Consider the following 16,993-nt stretch of genomic DNA (forward strand, 5'->3'; position numbering starts at 1 on the left):
ATGTAAAAAGGTTATCTGTGTTCATTCAAGTTGGTTTCATATAAAAACAAAACAAAGTTTATTTTATTATTGCAATCTATCTAAAAACATAGGATGTCAACATCTGAGAGCAGCGTATCTTCAGCTTTATTATATGGTGAAGGGGGTTTTAAAAATTGTAGAGGTGTAAATTGTACAAATCCAAGCCCAAATCAAGGATAAAATTATTTTAATAGGTTTATCTTTTCATATATATATATATGATTAGTCCACACAAATTTTATTTTTCTTCTAACATAGATCTAATTTTAGCTTTATAGCTACACTATATTGCCAAAAGTATTTGCTCACCCATCCAAATTATTGGAATCAGGTGTTCCAATCACTTCCATGGCCACAGGTGTATAAATTCAAGCACCTAGGCATGCAGACTGTTTTTACAAACATTTGTGAAAGAATGGGTCGCTCTCAGGAGCTCAGTGAATTCCAGCGTGGAACTGTGATAGGATGCCACCTGTGCAACAAATCCAGTCGTGAAATTTCCTCGCTCCTAAATATTCCACAGTCAACTGTCAGCTGTATTATAAGAAAATGGAAGTGTTTGGGAACGACAGCAACTCAGCCACGAAGAGGTAGGCCACGTAAACTGACGGAGCGGGGTCAGCGGATGCTGACGCGCATAGTGCGAAGAGGTCGCCAACTTTCTGCAGAGTCAATCACTACAGACCTCCAAACTTCATGTGGCCTTCAGATTAGCTCAAGAACAGTGCGCAGAGAGCTTCATGGAATGGGTTTCCATGGTCGAGCAGCTGCATCCAAGCCATACATCACCAAGTGCAATGCAAAGCGTCGGATGCGGTGGTGTAAAGCACGCCGCCACTGGACTCTAGAGCAGTGGAGACGCGTTCTCTGGAGTGACGAATCGCGCTTCTCCATCTGGCAATCTGATGGACGGGTCTGGGTTTGGCGGTTGCCAGGAGAACGGTACTTGTCTGACTGCATTGTGCCAAGTGTAAAGTTTGGTGGAGGGGGGATTATGGTGTGAGGTTGTTTTTCAGGAGCTGGGCTTGGCCCCTTAGTTCCAGTGAAAGGAACTCTGAATGCTTCAGCATACCAAGACATTTTGGACAATTCCATGCTCCCAACTTTGTGGGAACAGTTTGGAGCTGGCCCCTTCCTCTTCCAACATGACTGTGCACCAGTGCACAAAGCAAGGTCCATAAAGACATGGATGACAGAGTCTGGTGTGGATGAACTTGACTGGCCTGCACAGAGTCCTGACCTCAACCCGATAGAACACCTTTGGGATGAATTAGAGCGGAGACTGAGAGCCAGGCCTTCTCGTCCAACATCAGTGTGCGACCTCACAAATGCGCTTCTGGAAGAATGGTCAAAAATTCCCATAAACACACTCCTAAACCTTGTGGACAGCCTTCCCAGAAGAGTTGAAGCTGTTCTAGCTGCAAAGGGTGGACCGACGTCATATTGAACCCTATGGATTAGGAACGGGATGTCACTTAAGCTCATATGTGAGTCAAGGCAGGTGAGCAAATACTTTTGGCAATATAGTGTATGTCTTGAAATTTTAGAATACTTATTGGAACAACAAACCAGAAAAACTACATTTCCACTTCAATAAAGAAAACCTTCTATGGAAGGATCAAGGTCTGCACTTTTTTTAATCTCTTAATTATTGATTATTATTTTGCCATCCAGTCCTGAATTTAAAGCAATCAAATCCAAAGTCAACATTTGCTTGTATTAGAGATTATTTGAGTAACTGGTTGTGATTCTTTTCCTTCTTCTGAGTTGCATTTTTAGGTTGCACAAATGTATTTCAACTGGCGATAAAATTAGGATTAATTCATAGTTATTTAAGAGAAAAATTATATCTCAAAGTAATCTGTTTCACTACAAAATGTACAGCTAAACTTTACATCTGCTCGAAAAATATTTGCTTCTGCATGGGTATAAGGTTAACAGTTAGAGGTAAGGTGCATTCAGACTGAGCCTCACAACTTCATGCAGTTGCAGTATTACTCAAGCTTTGCACTAATTAAGAAGAAAAAAAAATGCAAATAAACTCTGTCTCAAGATTTTAGTTTGTCTGTTGAGGCAGTTTCAAAGTATTTTGCCTTCCAATTTACACTTTTGATCTGTTTGTCCTCATCTTTTCTAATAATGACTGTGTCGCTATAATGTGCTGCCTAAATCACAGCAGGATCCTAATCCCAACTATCCATCATTTTCGACTAAGATGAAAAAAGCCCATGTCACCATTTGCTCCCATAGGCCTCCAACAGCCAGCCAGTGGATCCAGCACCAGGATTTAAATGGGACCATAAAATTCTAAATGGAAATGGGAGGCCACTTGCTTAATTGACTTTTATTGGGATTTCTGCTTCATTTGAAGACTAGATATTAAATTAACATGATAATTTAAGCCCAGCATGTAAATGCAACTATTTCCTGCCTCCCCCCACCTTCACCCTCTACATTTTAATATCACCCTGTAACTTTTATGGCTTCCATTGATTTACCACTGCTTTTTTATTAACTATCTTTCATTTTCCATATTGGCGCACATTTACACAAAGATGGTTTTCTTCCAATTGAGCAGTGTCACTGTTGCAAGATCTAGGGTTTATGAGGCAGTTTCAAATAAAATCCTCCCTTATTCTCACTGTGACATGTACTGGCTGTAACCTGAGAGGAGATCTTATACATATGGAGAGCCCAGGGATTGTTTATTGGTCCAGTAACAACAGCAAGCTGGGGATATAAAGAGAAGGTTTTACTTTATGTCATGTCAAAACATTTTATAGGTATTGTGACAGGAATGTCACGCATAGTAAAGTAATTGGATTCCAAATCACAGGTTGTATATTCAGATAAATGCACACGTTATACTGTATAGTCCTTTTAAAGCCTTATAATGTTATATGTAGTTATTAGCATCTCTAATAAAATGTACACTATTTTTGAATGCATACAATTTTTATTGCTGTACAAAAATCTCTCCTGTTGTTAAACTTCAAACCTTATCCAGCCCAGATTATTATAGTTTCATTTCTTTAAATAGCATGCTCTCCTTAGTTTTCTATTTTAAGAAAGGGGCTCCTTTGTGTCAGATAATATCCATGCCAAATGGATCCAGGAAAGCTCATAAATTGATATTGCCAAAGTGCTCTGATTTGATTCCATAATAACTAATCTTATGGTTTAACATAATAAAAAACAAAAAGACAAAATACATATCCGCCGTCTAGTATTATGTTAAAAAAGTCAAGTATGGATTCACAAAATCTGTTGATCTTATTATATATTAAGTTATATAATAATCCAATAACATCAGCAACTTCAACAAATACTGTGTTTCTTATTCTTTTTTTTTCTCAAACTGAATAAAAATTATAATATTAAGATTGTTTTCCATTATTATTATTATCTGCAAAATAAAAATAAAAATGGGAATGTTAGAATAATACGGAAGAGGATTAGGGCCACTGAAAAAAAAAAAAAAGTTAACTGATTTAAAAAAAAAAAATTTCAGTTTAGTATGGGAAAAAAGTCAGAATTCTGACTTTAATCTCAGAATTCTGACTTTAATCTCAGAATTCTGACTTTTTTCTCAGAATTCTGACTTTAATCTCAGAATTCTGACTTTTTTCTCAGAATTCTGACTTTAATCTCAGAATTCTGACTTTAATCTCAGAATTCTGACTTTAATCTCAGAATTCTGACTTTTTTCTCAGAATTCTGACTTTAATCTCAGAATTCTGACTTTTTTCTCAGAATTCTGACTTTAATCTCAGAATTCTGACTTTTTTCTCAGAATTCTGACTTTAATCTCAGAATTCTGACTTTAATCTCAGAATTCTGACTTTAATCTCAGAATTCTGACTTTTTTCTCAGAATTCTGACTTTAATCTCAGAATTCTGACTTTTTTCTCAGAATTCTGACTTTTTTCTCAGAATTCTGACTTTAATCTCAGAATTCTGACTTTTTTCTCAGAATTCTGACTTTAATCTCAGAATTCTGACTTTAATCTCAGAATTTTGGATCTTAATGCAGATGCGCACCATGCAGGAAGAGATGTGGCAGCACTAAGCTTCATTGCCAAAGATACAAGTAGTTTGGGACGGCCTGGTGGAAAATGACGGAATTAGGTGACTTTTTACGTGCCAGAGGAGTCCCCGATGATGCCATTTCATTAATGGAAGAGCAGAAGGTGAGTAAAACAAGAGAGTAGTCTATAAATAGACACGGCTACAGCTTTATGCTAACATGTTTGTTAGATTAAGTCGATAGAGATTGTCAACATAATAGACAACAGAGTCACCGGTTTAACAGCGAAAGCTAGGGTTAGATTTATAATTTGAAATGTTTTACTTTCACTGTGTTTTACATTTGACTGTTAAGACCTGGAGCTAAGATGGCTAGCCACCGGTCCTAATATCAGCTGTTTGGGCTGATATTCAGCGGCCAATGTCTAGCAGACCGAGAGTTATTTAAGAAACATTACATAAATGTGACGGTGGTAGGCTACAGTAACAGCTCACTAAATCAAACAATGCGGTGCTTAAACTTTTTATACATTTTTTAAAAACATGATTGTCGGAACCCACTGTAGCTTTGAACTGTGACCACAGGGTGGCGTGATGACGTTAGTGCAACCAGTGGGAACGCAGAATGTTGGGATGAATGGGTGGATAGATGGATGGATGGATGTAGAGATAAAAAATAACATGATACCTTTGGGATGATTTAAAATGTTAATGTTTGTGTGTTCTACCTGTAATACTTTTTACCTTAAATGGACTGTAAGTCGTAATCTCTTTTTACATCACAATGAATTATTTTCTTTTTTTTTTTATAATTAGTGATCAATTTCCTTAAAGGGTACATTAAAGCTCCCTTCTTCCATTATTTGTATCCCTCCTCAAAACAGTAGGTAGCCCTTATGTTATTTACAGTCAGTTTTCCCATCTATGGGTGCAATGTTAAGGGTGCTCTAATTGATTTGTAGGGAAAATATTTTCAAAACTAATAATTTTCTTGTTCTTTGTGCTTAGATCGACTGTGATGTCATAGCGCTGATGGATGATGCAACTCTGGCAAATTACATCCCCTCCTATGGAGACCGAATTGTCCTCTTCAATTTCTGCAGGAGCAAACAACAACCCTCAAAAAGAAAACAAGGACTTCTGCAGAACCTCTGAAAGTGAAAGTCCTTGTTCCTAAGATGTCAGATTTGGATGAGCTAGTCAGACTGTACTTCAGGCTTTCCTTCAGTAACAAAGAAATACTTGCAATATTAGCACACAGTTATCAGACTGTAATAAGCATTCGAACTTTAAAGAGAATTTGTAAAAGACTTGGGCTGTTCAGAAGGAAGAATCAGTCAAGCCTGGAAGAAGTGTTAGCTTTTATCCAACAACAAATTATGACCAATGGACAGATGCAAGGATATCGTTGGCTACATCTTCGTGCTGTTCAATATGGATTTGTGGTGTCACAAGACACTGTAAGAAGGATAATCAAACTGGTTGACCCACAAGGTGTGGAACTGAGACGAGCTCGACGGTTAAGAAGACGTCAGTACAACTGCAGAGGACCAAATGCTCTTTGGCACATGGATGGTTACGATAAGCTAAAACCCTATGGCATTGCTATCAGTGGCTGTATAGATGGTTTTAGCCGCTATGTTTTATGGATGGAGGCTTATACCACAAACAATGATCCTAAATTGATTGCAAGTTATTTTCTGAAAACAGTTTCTTTTGCCAATGGATGTCCAGAGAGGATCCGTGCTGACAGAGGCACAGAAAACAGTTCTGTTGAACAAATGCAGATTTTTCTGCGGAGAAACCACGCAGACAATTTTGCAGGAGAAAAAAGTTTCATTTATGGAAGAAGTACAGCCAACCAGCGTATAGAAGGCTGGTGGGCTACCCTCCGCAAACAGAGTGCACAGTTTTGGATTAGCTTATTTCAAACTTTCCAGGATGATGGTCACTTCACAGGAGATTTTTTGGACAAAAGTCTTCTCCAATTCTGCTTTCTTAATCTTATTCAGGTAATATTTTGTTCTAATGCTGTGTATTGCCTCTGTTTTTAAAGTAGAAAAGTTATAAGTTGCAGCATAGTTATCTGAAGTGATAGGTCTTTTCATGACAAACAGTTTTACCTCTATTGAAAGCAGTACTGTGTAACTTTTGACCCAAGTACCAGTTTAATTTAAGATTTATGATTTGCCCTTCTCAAAACTCACCAATGTGACCAGGGACGGTTGGATCCATCACTGAATGAGTCACGTAACACAGAGCGCAGCTTTATGGCAGTCTTGGCTCCACTTAAATACATGAGCTAACTAAGATAAAAGGTGTTGCTAGGCAGCAAAACAGATTTTACACCTGATCAGAAATATTTCAGTTCTCTGATAAAGTAGTTAATCTAAAGGGGTAAATGTAGCTTTGGTTTTACAAGTAACTCCATGACATCTCAATCTGCTTGTTCAAAGGGTTGTGCTAACACATCCAAAAACACAGGTTAACTTAGCTACAGTGCCGTCTTCCCATTTACTATCAGGGGTGCTAAACCTGGCTGTGACAAGTGTCCTTTAGTGGCTTAATATGATATTGCTTTAAATACTTTAGTTTTATTTTTATTAATTAAGGAATGCTGAATAAAATATATTGAGGAAGGGTTGCACACTTACTATACCTTTTTTCACCTCTGTTTATCGAAGGAATTATTTTATTATTTAATCAAACAATGTAATTTAAAAAACCGGTTTGCAAACAGAACTTTTAAAAATACATAAATACATCTCATTTCCATTTAAAAGGTTTTGTTCCCAAAAATGTTTTAATTGAATTTTTTTTTTGCTTGTTTAAATATTAAAAAGAGAAATTTGCTTCATACTCATTCCACATGTGCTGTTAGCTGAATGTGCTATATTTCTGTTGCTGCATGGTTATATGGTCTGTTTCATAAATTTACTCTGTTCTGTTTTTTTTTTTTTTTGCAGGATGAACTTGATGACGTTGTGAACACATGGAACTCACACAAAATCCGGCCAAGTGCTAGTGCAACATCAGGTCGACCAGTAGTGATGTACTCATTTCCAGAGCTGCACAGGGCAGAGGATAGACTGAAACCAGTTGTCACAGATGAGATCATTGTGTGTTCTGAGGAGTGTACGCCAAAAGGCCAATATCCCTGTGATGAAACCGTCTTTGAACTTTGTTGTCTGCTCATGGCAGAAAATGACTGGGATGCCCCAAGAGATCCACTTGTTGCAGCAGATTTGTATATGAGATTAAGAGAAGAAATACTCCAAATTATCTAGGAAGTGCTCGCAATAAAAGGAAAAATTTAAGCACAGTGTTTCTGTTTCTGTTGATAATTTCACTGAATAGCCAAGCCATGTCTTACAGGTACCCAATACACATGCATTCATGCATTGTAGCAAGCAAAGGATATTTTGGGTGAAATCAAATCCATTTTTTGTATTCTGTCCAAATATTGTGTTTTTTTTTTTTACTGATTTATTTGTAAATTCTGATTTTCAATACAGTCTGAGTTATGCTTAAGTCAGTGATCACAATAAAAAGCAGTTTATGTGACCTTATTTTACAAAATAGTTCATTTTTCTTTAACCTTTTCTATTACAGGAAACAATGAAAATCTGTTGCTTAATAAAGCTGCATATTATGATTTAACTAGCTATGGTGTACTATGCAAATCCTTCTGAATACCCATGCATTCAACTGCTTGTACAATTATCGCAATGTTTTCTAACATTTCTGTACTGCTAAACTAAATTCACTAACGGTGCATGTCTGAGATGTAACATTAGCAGTGTAAGTACAGTTAAAATAACATAAAAGTTGTTTATCCATCTTCCATTGAATATAAATATAACAGTTTTGTTGCAAAGTTTTTACGTAGTATAAAGTGAAACTCTACTGAGCTACCGTTCAACTTCATTGTATACTTTCGTCATCATACCAGCATCAAATCAACAAGCTTGTTATCAGTCCTCTACAGAGCTGCTTAACATGCTGATGAGGGTATTCAGTGTTAAGATTTAAGTTTGCTGGAATGGTTACACATCTAAAGTTGCAGAATAATAGCTCTGGGAGGTTGGACTTGGCCCTTGTGTGATAACACAACATTTAAGCATTTCTAAACATTTATCTTCATGTGGATTTCAAGCTATTATGCTTGTTGGAAAGCTTGTAGTGTTAATAAGAAATGCCATCTAATCATGACAGATATGTAGATCCATCACCTTAATATTGCATTTAAGCTCTGTAATGTAATATTTTTAGCTCACATTCTAAAGAGAATGCAGCTCCAACTTGGAGTACTTCGATTGATAAGTAATTGATTTCAGTTTCTGCAGCTTGATTTATTAAGTTTATAAGTTCTCTAGTTAAACCATTGTAAATACATCAAGTAAGGTAACTGAAGAAATGTAGTTAAATTGAAGCTGCTTTCCCCTTTTAGGGTACAGGGATTTCAACTCGACTCCTTGAGTTTACTAGAATGTTTAGATGCGACTCTGATCCAACACACCTGAATCAAATTGTCAAATTATATCCACAATATGCAGTAATATTCTTCCAAGTCTTCGAAATGACATGATTATTTAATTTGCGCTTGTTGAAGCAGAGAAACATCTAAAATTTCCTGTATATAAGCCCTAAATGACTGGAGTTAAAGACCTGTTTGCTTTTCATTTAAATTGACTTGAGCCATTACCAAAATGATGCATTGTGAGCTGTACTATAAAGCCCTTGATCTGACATGACTCCCGAATTTTTAAGAAACACATACCCAACATAATCTAGTGCAACATCCCTGCATCTATGACACAGATAAAATACCAAGTCATCTGTCCATCACATGTAAGAGAGCATGTACGATTAATAGATACATTGCATGTATCACACTATTTTTAAAGAATATTTGAGAAGATAAATGGTATTCCACCCTGTTACAGAGTTTAAGCGTTGGAGTCTCTTTGAATTGTGATTCCATCGTTTTCACATCATCACAGTTGGAAAATACATATTTAAAGCTTTGGATTTGAGCCCTCTTTATATAAATGAGCTAGATAAAGGATTTCAATAAAGCAACACTTTATTAGGAACATTTTAGAAAAACATTTGCTAATCCTTATAACTCAGTAATTAAAATGAGCCAACTTTTAGAACAATTTTTGGTCTAATACAGTTGTTTGTAATACACCAGTGACATTAACTAGAATATAATGAACATTAATGTTCCTTTGTAAACAAAATTAAAGGTAAAAACCAAGGTTCAGAGATAAAACAAGCTCTATTCTTTTTTTTTTATAGAAAAAAAGAACTTCATTCAGTAACAGTGGAATTCTATCAGATGTTAGATCAATAAACAGTTGAGAAGATTATTATTTGGCATATGGACAACCAAATATCAGAGCTTACGATCAGCTCACTCCATTGTAAAGTTTACATTTATAACATAAGGGTCAGAGGATTCATCACAAGAAAGCTGAACTTGATTAGTGAATGAAACATATATATGCTTAGAATCAATTAGACATTTAGACAATACTGGAAAAGCCATAAACATGTTCATTTATGTTCAAATGCAAAAAAGAAGTCTGATACCTCAACTTACCTTAACAAACAATTGCATAAGCTGTAAAGAAATTTAAACCTGGATTAATTATTCTTACTTCTAACTTACAAGAGTCTGTGCCAAACTGTCACAAAATATGTGAAATATTAAGGAAAACAAAGTAAAAGCTTCATACTAATTTATAGATATCAACTGATATTTTTTTCTTTTTGCTGCTTAGTTTCTAGCATGCATCTGGAGAACTTGGTCTGGTGAAAACAGCTCCTGTTACAGTAATAAACAGTGAACTCATTCGTGCTTGACAAATTCAACTATAGGATCCGAAAATAGGCATAGTAAAAGAAACAGGAATATTTTAGCCAAAACTGCTTTTCAGGCACAAAGGGTTCAATTATCTCTTTCTTTTTTTTTTTTTTTTTTTTTTTTTTAGAAGAGGAGTCATTTTCATGAGTTCAAAATGTATAATCTATATTTTTTTACAGCCCTGCTGTAGTCTGCATAAATAGTTAGAATGTAGTGGAGAGTTAAGAGTCTACACAATGTCCATTACCCATACATTGCTTTCAAGAACTGCATTAAATTCAGAACGGAAGTCAGGGAAGTTTTCATAGCTATCAGCTATTTGTAGAATGCTTCCACATGTGTGTCCCACTGGTCGTCTTGTGAAATCTGTCATATCTTGAAATTCCACATAAATACTATTTGTTACTATAAGATCCGATCCAGTGCAGAATCGCATAAACTTCTGAATTTTAACGTCATCCAGCTCTCTGATGAATCTTTTGAGATAGTTTCCCACTTCTTTTTGCATGGGAGACAAATCCTCTTCAAATTTCAGCAGTTGGCAGACTTTTCTTGGTGTTGGTTGCAGGTCTGAAAACAACTTAATTAGTTCCTCTGGAGTAATGGAAAGATGTGGATAGATGACCTCCCTCCAGCAGTCAATGACAAACATTGGTTTTTGGACAAGCTCTTTGTGAGCTATTTCATCAATGATGGTAGGAAGATTTTCAGCCGTTATTTGTTTTCTACAGTCATAACTATCAAGTACTTCCAAAAGATCATCAAAGTCAACAGCAGAAATGTTCTTGACTGCTTCCCTCAAAACCTCACATTCTTGGCTGCTGACAAACTGCAGAAAGTGCCCTTGAAGATCACTGTAAACACCATTGAAAAGCACTTGTTCAAGAAAGGGGATTGCAAGTTTATTTGGAAAATACTGACAGTCCTGGTAACCTTTCAAAAGTATTCGCCCAACTGCCTTCCATTTCTCAGCAGTGAAATCATGGCGGATGAATGGCACTTTAACTGTTGTTCCAAGAGTGCATCGCTCGTAGAATTCATTCCAGAAGCAGGTGAGTACATCTCTCAGTATCCCTGATCCACTGCCAGCTTCCTCTTTGTTGTCTGGAAGTATGCGTTTCACTTTCAGTGTTTTTCTCATAATTTCAGCATCAGAAAAAGCACTAATAATGTCATTTAAAGTGTTAGTGTAACGTACAGTGATTGCTGTTACATCCTCTGGATTTGCTGGACTGAGTGGTGCAAGAAAACCCTCATAGATTATTGTTTCTTCTGTATCTTCTTCAGCATCAAGAATGGGACCGAAAGTGATTTCTGAATCATCTAAATTGTCCAATCCAGGTTGGACTTCAGCATAACTATTCCTGAGTTCCACCCCTTGCAAATGATTAATTTCACTGCTATTGCTTTCCAAGACAAATATGACATCAGATTTCTCACTTTCATCTTCTTCAGGATCTTTCAGCTTTGTTGAAATGTAGAAGCGCAACATTGTCAGCCTCGCTGCTTCATACATAGTGCCAATACTCTGGCAGGTGTCTTCAGTAAGGTGGTTCTGTTTAAAGCCCCAAACTTCAAATTCAAAATCTGTTTCAGGTCCCTTAGGTGATATGCCACCAGGAAAAAACAGTTTCTTTCCTTCTCGAAGAATATCATTTAATCCAGCATCAGCGGACATCTGAATTTTTCTAGTGCCGCCTCCCTGCTTCGCTCTCACCTGTTTGGTTACTTTTCCATCAGAATGGATCCATCCTATCTCCACATTTCGTGTTGCTTTCTGCTTCTTTGTCTGCCTTGTTCTTTCATGTGAGGTGTTCTCTGTTGAATTTCCCTCTCTGTTTTTCATTTTCTCACGAAGCCTCTGCAGAAGTCCTTGTTTTCTTTTTGAGGGTTGTTGTTTGCTCCTGCAGAAATTGAAGAGGACAATTCGGTCTCCATAGGAGGGGATGTAATTTGCCAGAGTTGCATCATCCATCAGCGCTATGACATCACAGTCGATCTAAGCACAAAGAACAAGAAAATTATTAGTTTTGAAAATATTTTCCCTACAAATCAATTAGAGCACCCTTAACATTGCACCCATAGATGGGAAAACTGACTGTAAATAACATAAGGGCTACCTACTGTTTTGAGGAGGGATACAAATAATGGAAGAAGGGAGCTTTAATGTACCCTTTAAGGAAATTGATCACTAATTATAAAAAAAAAAAGAAAATAATTCATTGTGATGTAAAAAGAGATTACGACTTACAGTCCATTTAAGGTAAAAAGTATTACAGGTAGAACACACAAACATTAACATTTTAAATCATCCCAAAGGTATCATGTTATTTTTTATCTCTACATCCATCCATCCATCTATCCACCCATTCATCCCAACATTCTGCGTTCCCACTGGTTGCACTAACGTCATCACGCCACCCTGTGGTCACAGTTCAAAGCTACAGTGGGTTCCGACAATCATGTTTTTAAAAAATGTATAAAAAGTTTAAGCACCGCATTGTTTGATTTAGTGAGCTGTTACTGTAGCCTACCACCGTCACATTTATGTAATGTTTCTTAAATAACTCTCGGTCTGCTAGACATTGGCCGCTGAATATCAGCCCAAACAGCTGATATTAGGACCGGTGGCTAGCCATCTTAGCTCCAGGTCTTAACAGTCAAATGTAAAACACAGTGAAAGTAAAACATTTCAAATTATAAATCTAACCCTAGCTTTCGCTGTTAAACCGGTGACTCTGTTGTCTATTATGTTGACAATCTCTATCGACTTAATCTAACAAACATGTTAGCATAAAGCTGTAGCCGTGTCTATTTATAGACTACTCTCTTGTTTTACTCACCTTCTGCTCTTCCATTAATGAAATGGCATCATCGGGGACTCCTCTGGCACGTAAAAAGTCACCTAATTCCGTCATTTTCCACCAGGCCGTCCCAAACTACTTGTATCTTTGGCAATGAAGCTTAGTGCTGCCACATCTCTTCCTGCATGGTGCGCATCTGCATTAAGATCCAAAATCGTGAGATTAAAGTCAGAATTCTGAGATTAAAGTCAGAATTCTGAGATTAAAGTCAGAATTCTGAGAAAAAAGTCAGAATTCTGAGAAAAAAGTCAGAATTCTGAGATTAAAGTCAGAATTCTGAGAAAAAAGTCAGAATTCTGAGATTAAAGTCAGAATTCTGAGAAAAAAGTCAGAATTCTGAGATTAAAGTCAGAATTCTGAGATTAAAGTCAGAATTCTGAGATTAAAGTCAGAATTCTGAGAAAAAAGTCAGAATTCTGAGATTAAAGTCAGAATTCTGAGAAAAAAGTCAGAATTCTGAGATTAAAGTCAGAATTCTGAGATTAAAGTCAGAATTCTGAGAAAAAAGTCAGAATTCTGAGATTAAAGTCAGAATTCTCAGAAAAAAGTCAGAATTCTGAGATTAAAGTCAGAATTCTGAGATTAAAGTCAGAATTCTGAGATTAAAGTCAGAATTCTGACTTTTTTCCCATACTAAACTGAAATTTTTTTTTTAAAAATCAGTTAACTTTTTTTTTTTTTTCAGTGGCCCTAATCCTCTTCCGTAGAATAATGATAGTTCACCAGTAAATATTGGAACCACAGTGAACCAACAGTGATAGGACTAAAAAGTATATTTGAAATAAAATACTGTTTAAAAAAAAAATAGGCCATGCAGCAACATTTACATAAGGAGACCTGTCCTGGCTTAAGGTTAGTACATTTATTTATACATTTGCATACCTTTATAGCTGTGGAGTCATCCAAGGTGAAGGAAGAGATTTTGTTATCTCACTTTTAAAAAAGTGTGGAGGGAGCACTACTGTCCCCATGTGTTGGCAAAGTGAATTTCTTAAAAGTAATGACTGAATGCAAGCATCTGGAGGCAATGAAGGAAGGATAATTGTTCATTTGAAGGACAGTTGACTGACAAAAGAAAGATTGGTGGTTAATTTAGTCCTCGTTTTGTATGCTGTAAAACTGTGTCAGCCCAAGTAGCATTCAGTAAAACACCTACATGTCTTTACCATATACTTAAGGTTGTCAGCGTTGCACAATTGTGCACATATGATTTTTTTTTTTCATATATCTCTTCCCACATCTTTATAAACCTTGGTTTCTTATATACATTAAATATGCAAAAGAATAATGCTGCAACCAACCTAGAACTAGAAAATATTAAGTGGTGTATAGATTTTGCAGATTTGGAAGCAAAAATGTAATTCAATTGAATGAATGAATTCAGTTGAATTGATCATTCTAAATTTTTTTATATGTGGTTATGTTAAAGTATTTTTAAACGCTTTTTTTATTTAGTATAAATAATGATTAGTTGCTGCTGGAGGTTGAAAAGTAACACAAAAGCGGCCAAGACCAAAGCTTTCCTGGTGAAACACACACTGAGAACACAACATTTAACATGCTTCCAGTCAGTCTGACTGACATAGTGAAGCCACATTTATCTTCCTATGTAGAAGTTAGGTATTGTAAATTTTACTCATCCTCATTTTCCCTTTTACTGTACATCAATATATGTATTGGATTACTGGTATATGCTTTACAGATAACTGATAATATGCCACAGGTCCACTTCAGTTTTGGTCTTTCAGAAAAACTGTTGACCTCATGCAAACTATCCAACTAATTCTAGACCCATACTACATGAGGATAAAAAAAAGACTTACCTACTATAAGTAACATGCGCTATCAGCTAATTGTAAACACAAGAGACCCTCACTTAAGTACACTGCTAAATTTTTTTCAGTGGTTGCACACAGCTACAGCTCACACTGTACGACAAAACCCTGCGGTTAGTCGTACAGTGTGAGCTAGCAGCTCACGATAAATATGTTCGGCCCGACGCTCTCATGCGATCTGCCTGCTCACACTGTACGACTAAAAACCACGTTGGACTCAGCTCCGCAGTGAGATGGAGCTGCTCTGACTCGTCTATCCGGAAGCCAATCCAGTAGAAGGGGAAGATGAAGCTCACTAGAGTGAAACGTGCTGCCTTGGCAATTTGTGCAATTTTGTGCTGAAAGCCCTAAAAAGAAAAGGTGACGATGTATTTGAAGACATGGCTCAGCAACCATGGCTACTACGGTTTGTCAATGTTACAGAAATAACTGCATGTCACTGATTGCATCCCTGCAGCACTGCTGTGTTTACATCTGAGAGGAAGAATAAAAAGAAGAATCCTACTTTGTGCATGCCCCCGGAGTGATTTGCCCATGATTCCTGATCGGGAGGTAGTCGTGAGAGGCTGATTGCCCCTCGTAACCCCCTGTACACTACACGACTCACGACGCACGATCAGGCTGAAAGTCGGCCCAAAATTCAAGATTCTCGCACGATTGGAAAATCGCCCTGAAAATCGCACAGAAGCTTTAGACGTTCTGACCATAGATTAGATTATATTAGACCCTTAGATTATCAAAAGTGTTTTGATGCTACTGAGTTCTACTATACGATATAAACTTGCATATGTACACCGCAATACTGTTTTAAGATGAAAAAGAGCCTTCTAAATGGGACAGGTTAAAGAACCTCACTAAAAGCCAAATAACCCACCAGCATATTAGAGGTGAATTGTTGTGCTGAAGCAGCCACTCCCCCTCCTACAAAGTGGATGCATTATCATTTTGTATGTCGCAAAAGAAGAGGCACCCAAGAATATGAATATGCGTTTACATCTGTCTTCCATTAATATGCATGCCTAAATCCACATCTCAACAAAGCTAATTTTCTGGCCATCTGTGGGATGGCTGGTGGATGTAATGAATATTCTTTATGAATATGTTTTAGTTTTTTCGAGGTGGCAATATATTACAGGCAGGCCGTTATCCTTCTCTCCTCGAACTCCTTCTCTTCCTCTCTGAGGTGCTGGAAGCCGTCACTGCACAACCTGATGAGTTTAATTAGACTGAAAGGGAGGGTTAGAAGGAAGGACAGATGGAGGGAAGGCTGGGTGCGAAGAATGAAAAAAATACATTTTATTGCACATTTCTCCCTTTTACTCTAATAGGATCTTTAATGGGCTGCACACCTGCTCTGAGTGATGATGCTGGAGAGAAATATGGTTGAAGCTAATAGCTATCATGACTTCTGCAGTAACTACTGATGATTGTGAGGTATTTTCTAAAGTTGTGACAGCAGAGCTTCTCATAGATACACTTTGTTTATCAGAATTACATAGAAATGTGAGGGAAACAATTGAACTAAAGAAATCAAATCAAAACCGTTGAGATAAAGGTCAAGGGCTATGCTTAGGGAAAATCTACAACAGATCACCCTAAATAGGGCATATCCAAATGTGAAAGTGTTTGTGACAGCATCATGTGGTGGGAAAGATTTTTGTCACCAGGGATGGAGAACATGGTCAGAGTTGGACTTTTTATTAGCTGCAATATACTAGAGCGACTGGGGTATAGCTTCACCTTCTAGTGGGATAACAAGCATGAACTGAGCAACAGAGGAATGGTTAAGATCAATTAACATATATGTGTTAGAATGGCCAAGTTCAAGTTCAAATCTATATTGATTTTGGATTGGTAGCACTTAAGTTACCACCCAATATTTTCGGGCAAAAACATTGAGATGGACCACTATGCATAAAGCAAAATGTTAATGGAAAAGCTTGCTTCACTTTTAACTTTTGAAAAAAGAAAGGTATTGTTGTCCTTCCAATTTAGGATGACTTGTCTTTTTTGTGAATTATTTTTCTATCATATCGTATTGCAATAAATTGAATTTGATGTTTTAACATGACAATACATGAACAAGTTCAAAGGTTATGAATTTATTTGCAAGGCCCTGTAAAGCCAATGTTTAAAAAGATATTTATGTTTAGAATACATAAACGTACCTGTGTAGGGCATTTATTAAGAACTAAAGCCTTTCTAATAGGGTGGTGGATTGTAGGATATCTCAGCCCTTCAGTAACTTTATATGTCACATCGATGATTTAGATGTCAGTGACAGTATTACTGTTCCTCCTGTGTCTCCAGGGCCCTGGCATAGTCCATTGGCAAGTCATGTCCTTTAATGATTTATGATTGAAGTTAGCTCGTGA

General features: G+C 36.8%; 2 protein-coding genes across 2 annotated transcripts; one reads left to right on the forward strand and one right to left on the reverse strand.

Moving 5' to 3' along the window:
* The first annotated feature begins 4,024 nt into the window (after positions 1–4,024).
* Positions 4,025–7,611, forward strand: LOC119785851. Its single transcript, XM_038288692.1, has 3 exons — positions 4,025–4,211; positions 5,056–6,059; positions 7,014–7,611. Exons 2-3 carry the CDS (start codon positions 5,226–5,228, stop codon positions 7,332–7,334), a joined length of 1,155 nt encoding a protein of 384 aa, XP_038144620.1. The 5' UTR covers positions 4,025–4,211; positions 5,056–5,225; the 3' UTR covers positions 7,335–7,611.
* A 2,407-nt stretch (positions 7,612–10,018) lies between these two features.
* On the reverse strand, positions 10,019–12,931 carry LOC119785842. Its single transcript, XM_038288679.1, has 2 exons — positions 12,763–12,931; positions 10,019–11,918 (listed from the first exon to the last, which is right to left on the reverse strand). The coding sequence occupies exons 1-2, from the start codon at positions 12,835–12,837 to the stop codon at positions 10,149–10,151; spliced, it is 1,845 nt and encodes a 614-aa protein (XP_038144607.1). The 5' UTR covers positions 12,838–12,931; the 3' UTR covers positions 10,019–10,148.
* Between the last annotated feature and the right edge of the window lie 4,062 nt (positions 12,932–16,993).

Source organism: Cyprinodon tularosa, unplaced genomic scaffold, assembly GCF_016077235.1.
Source record: "Cyprinodon tularosa strain WSP-4 unplaced genomic scaffold, ASM1607723v1 ctg26, whole genome shotgun sequence".
NCBI classification, from domain to species: domain Eukaryota; kingdom Metazoa; phylum Chordata; class Actinopteri; order Cyprinodontiformes; family Cyprinodontidae; genus Cyprinodon; species Cyprinodon tularosa.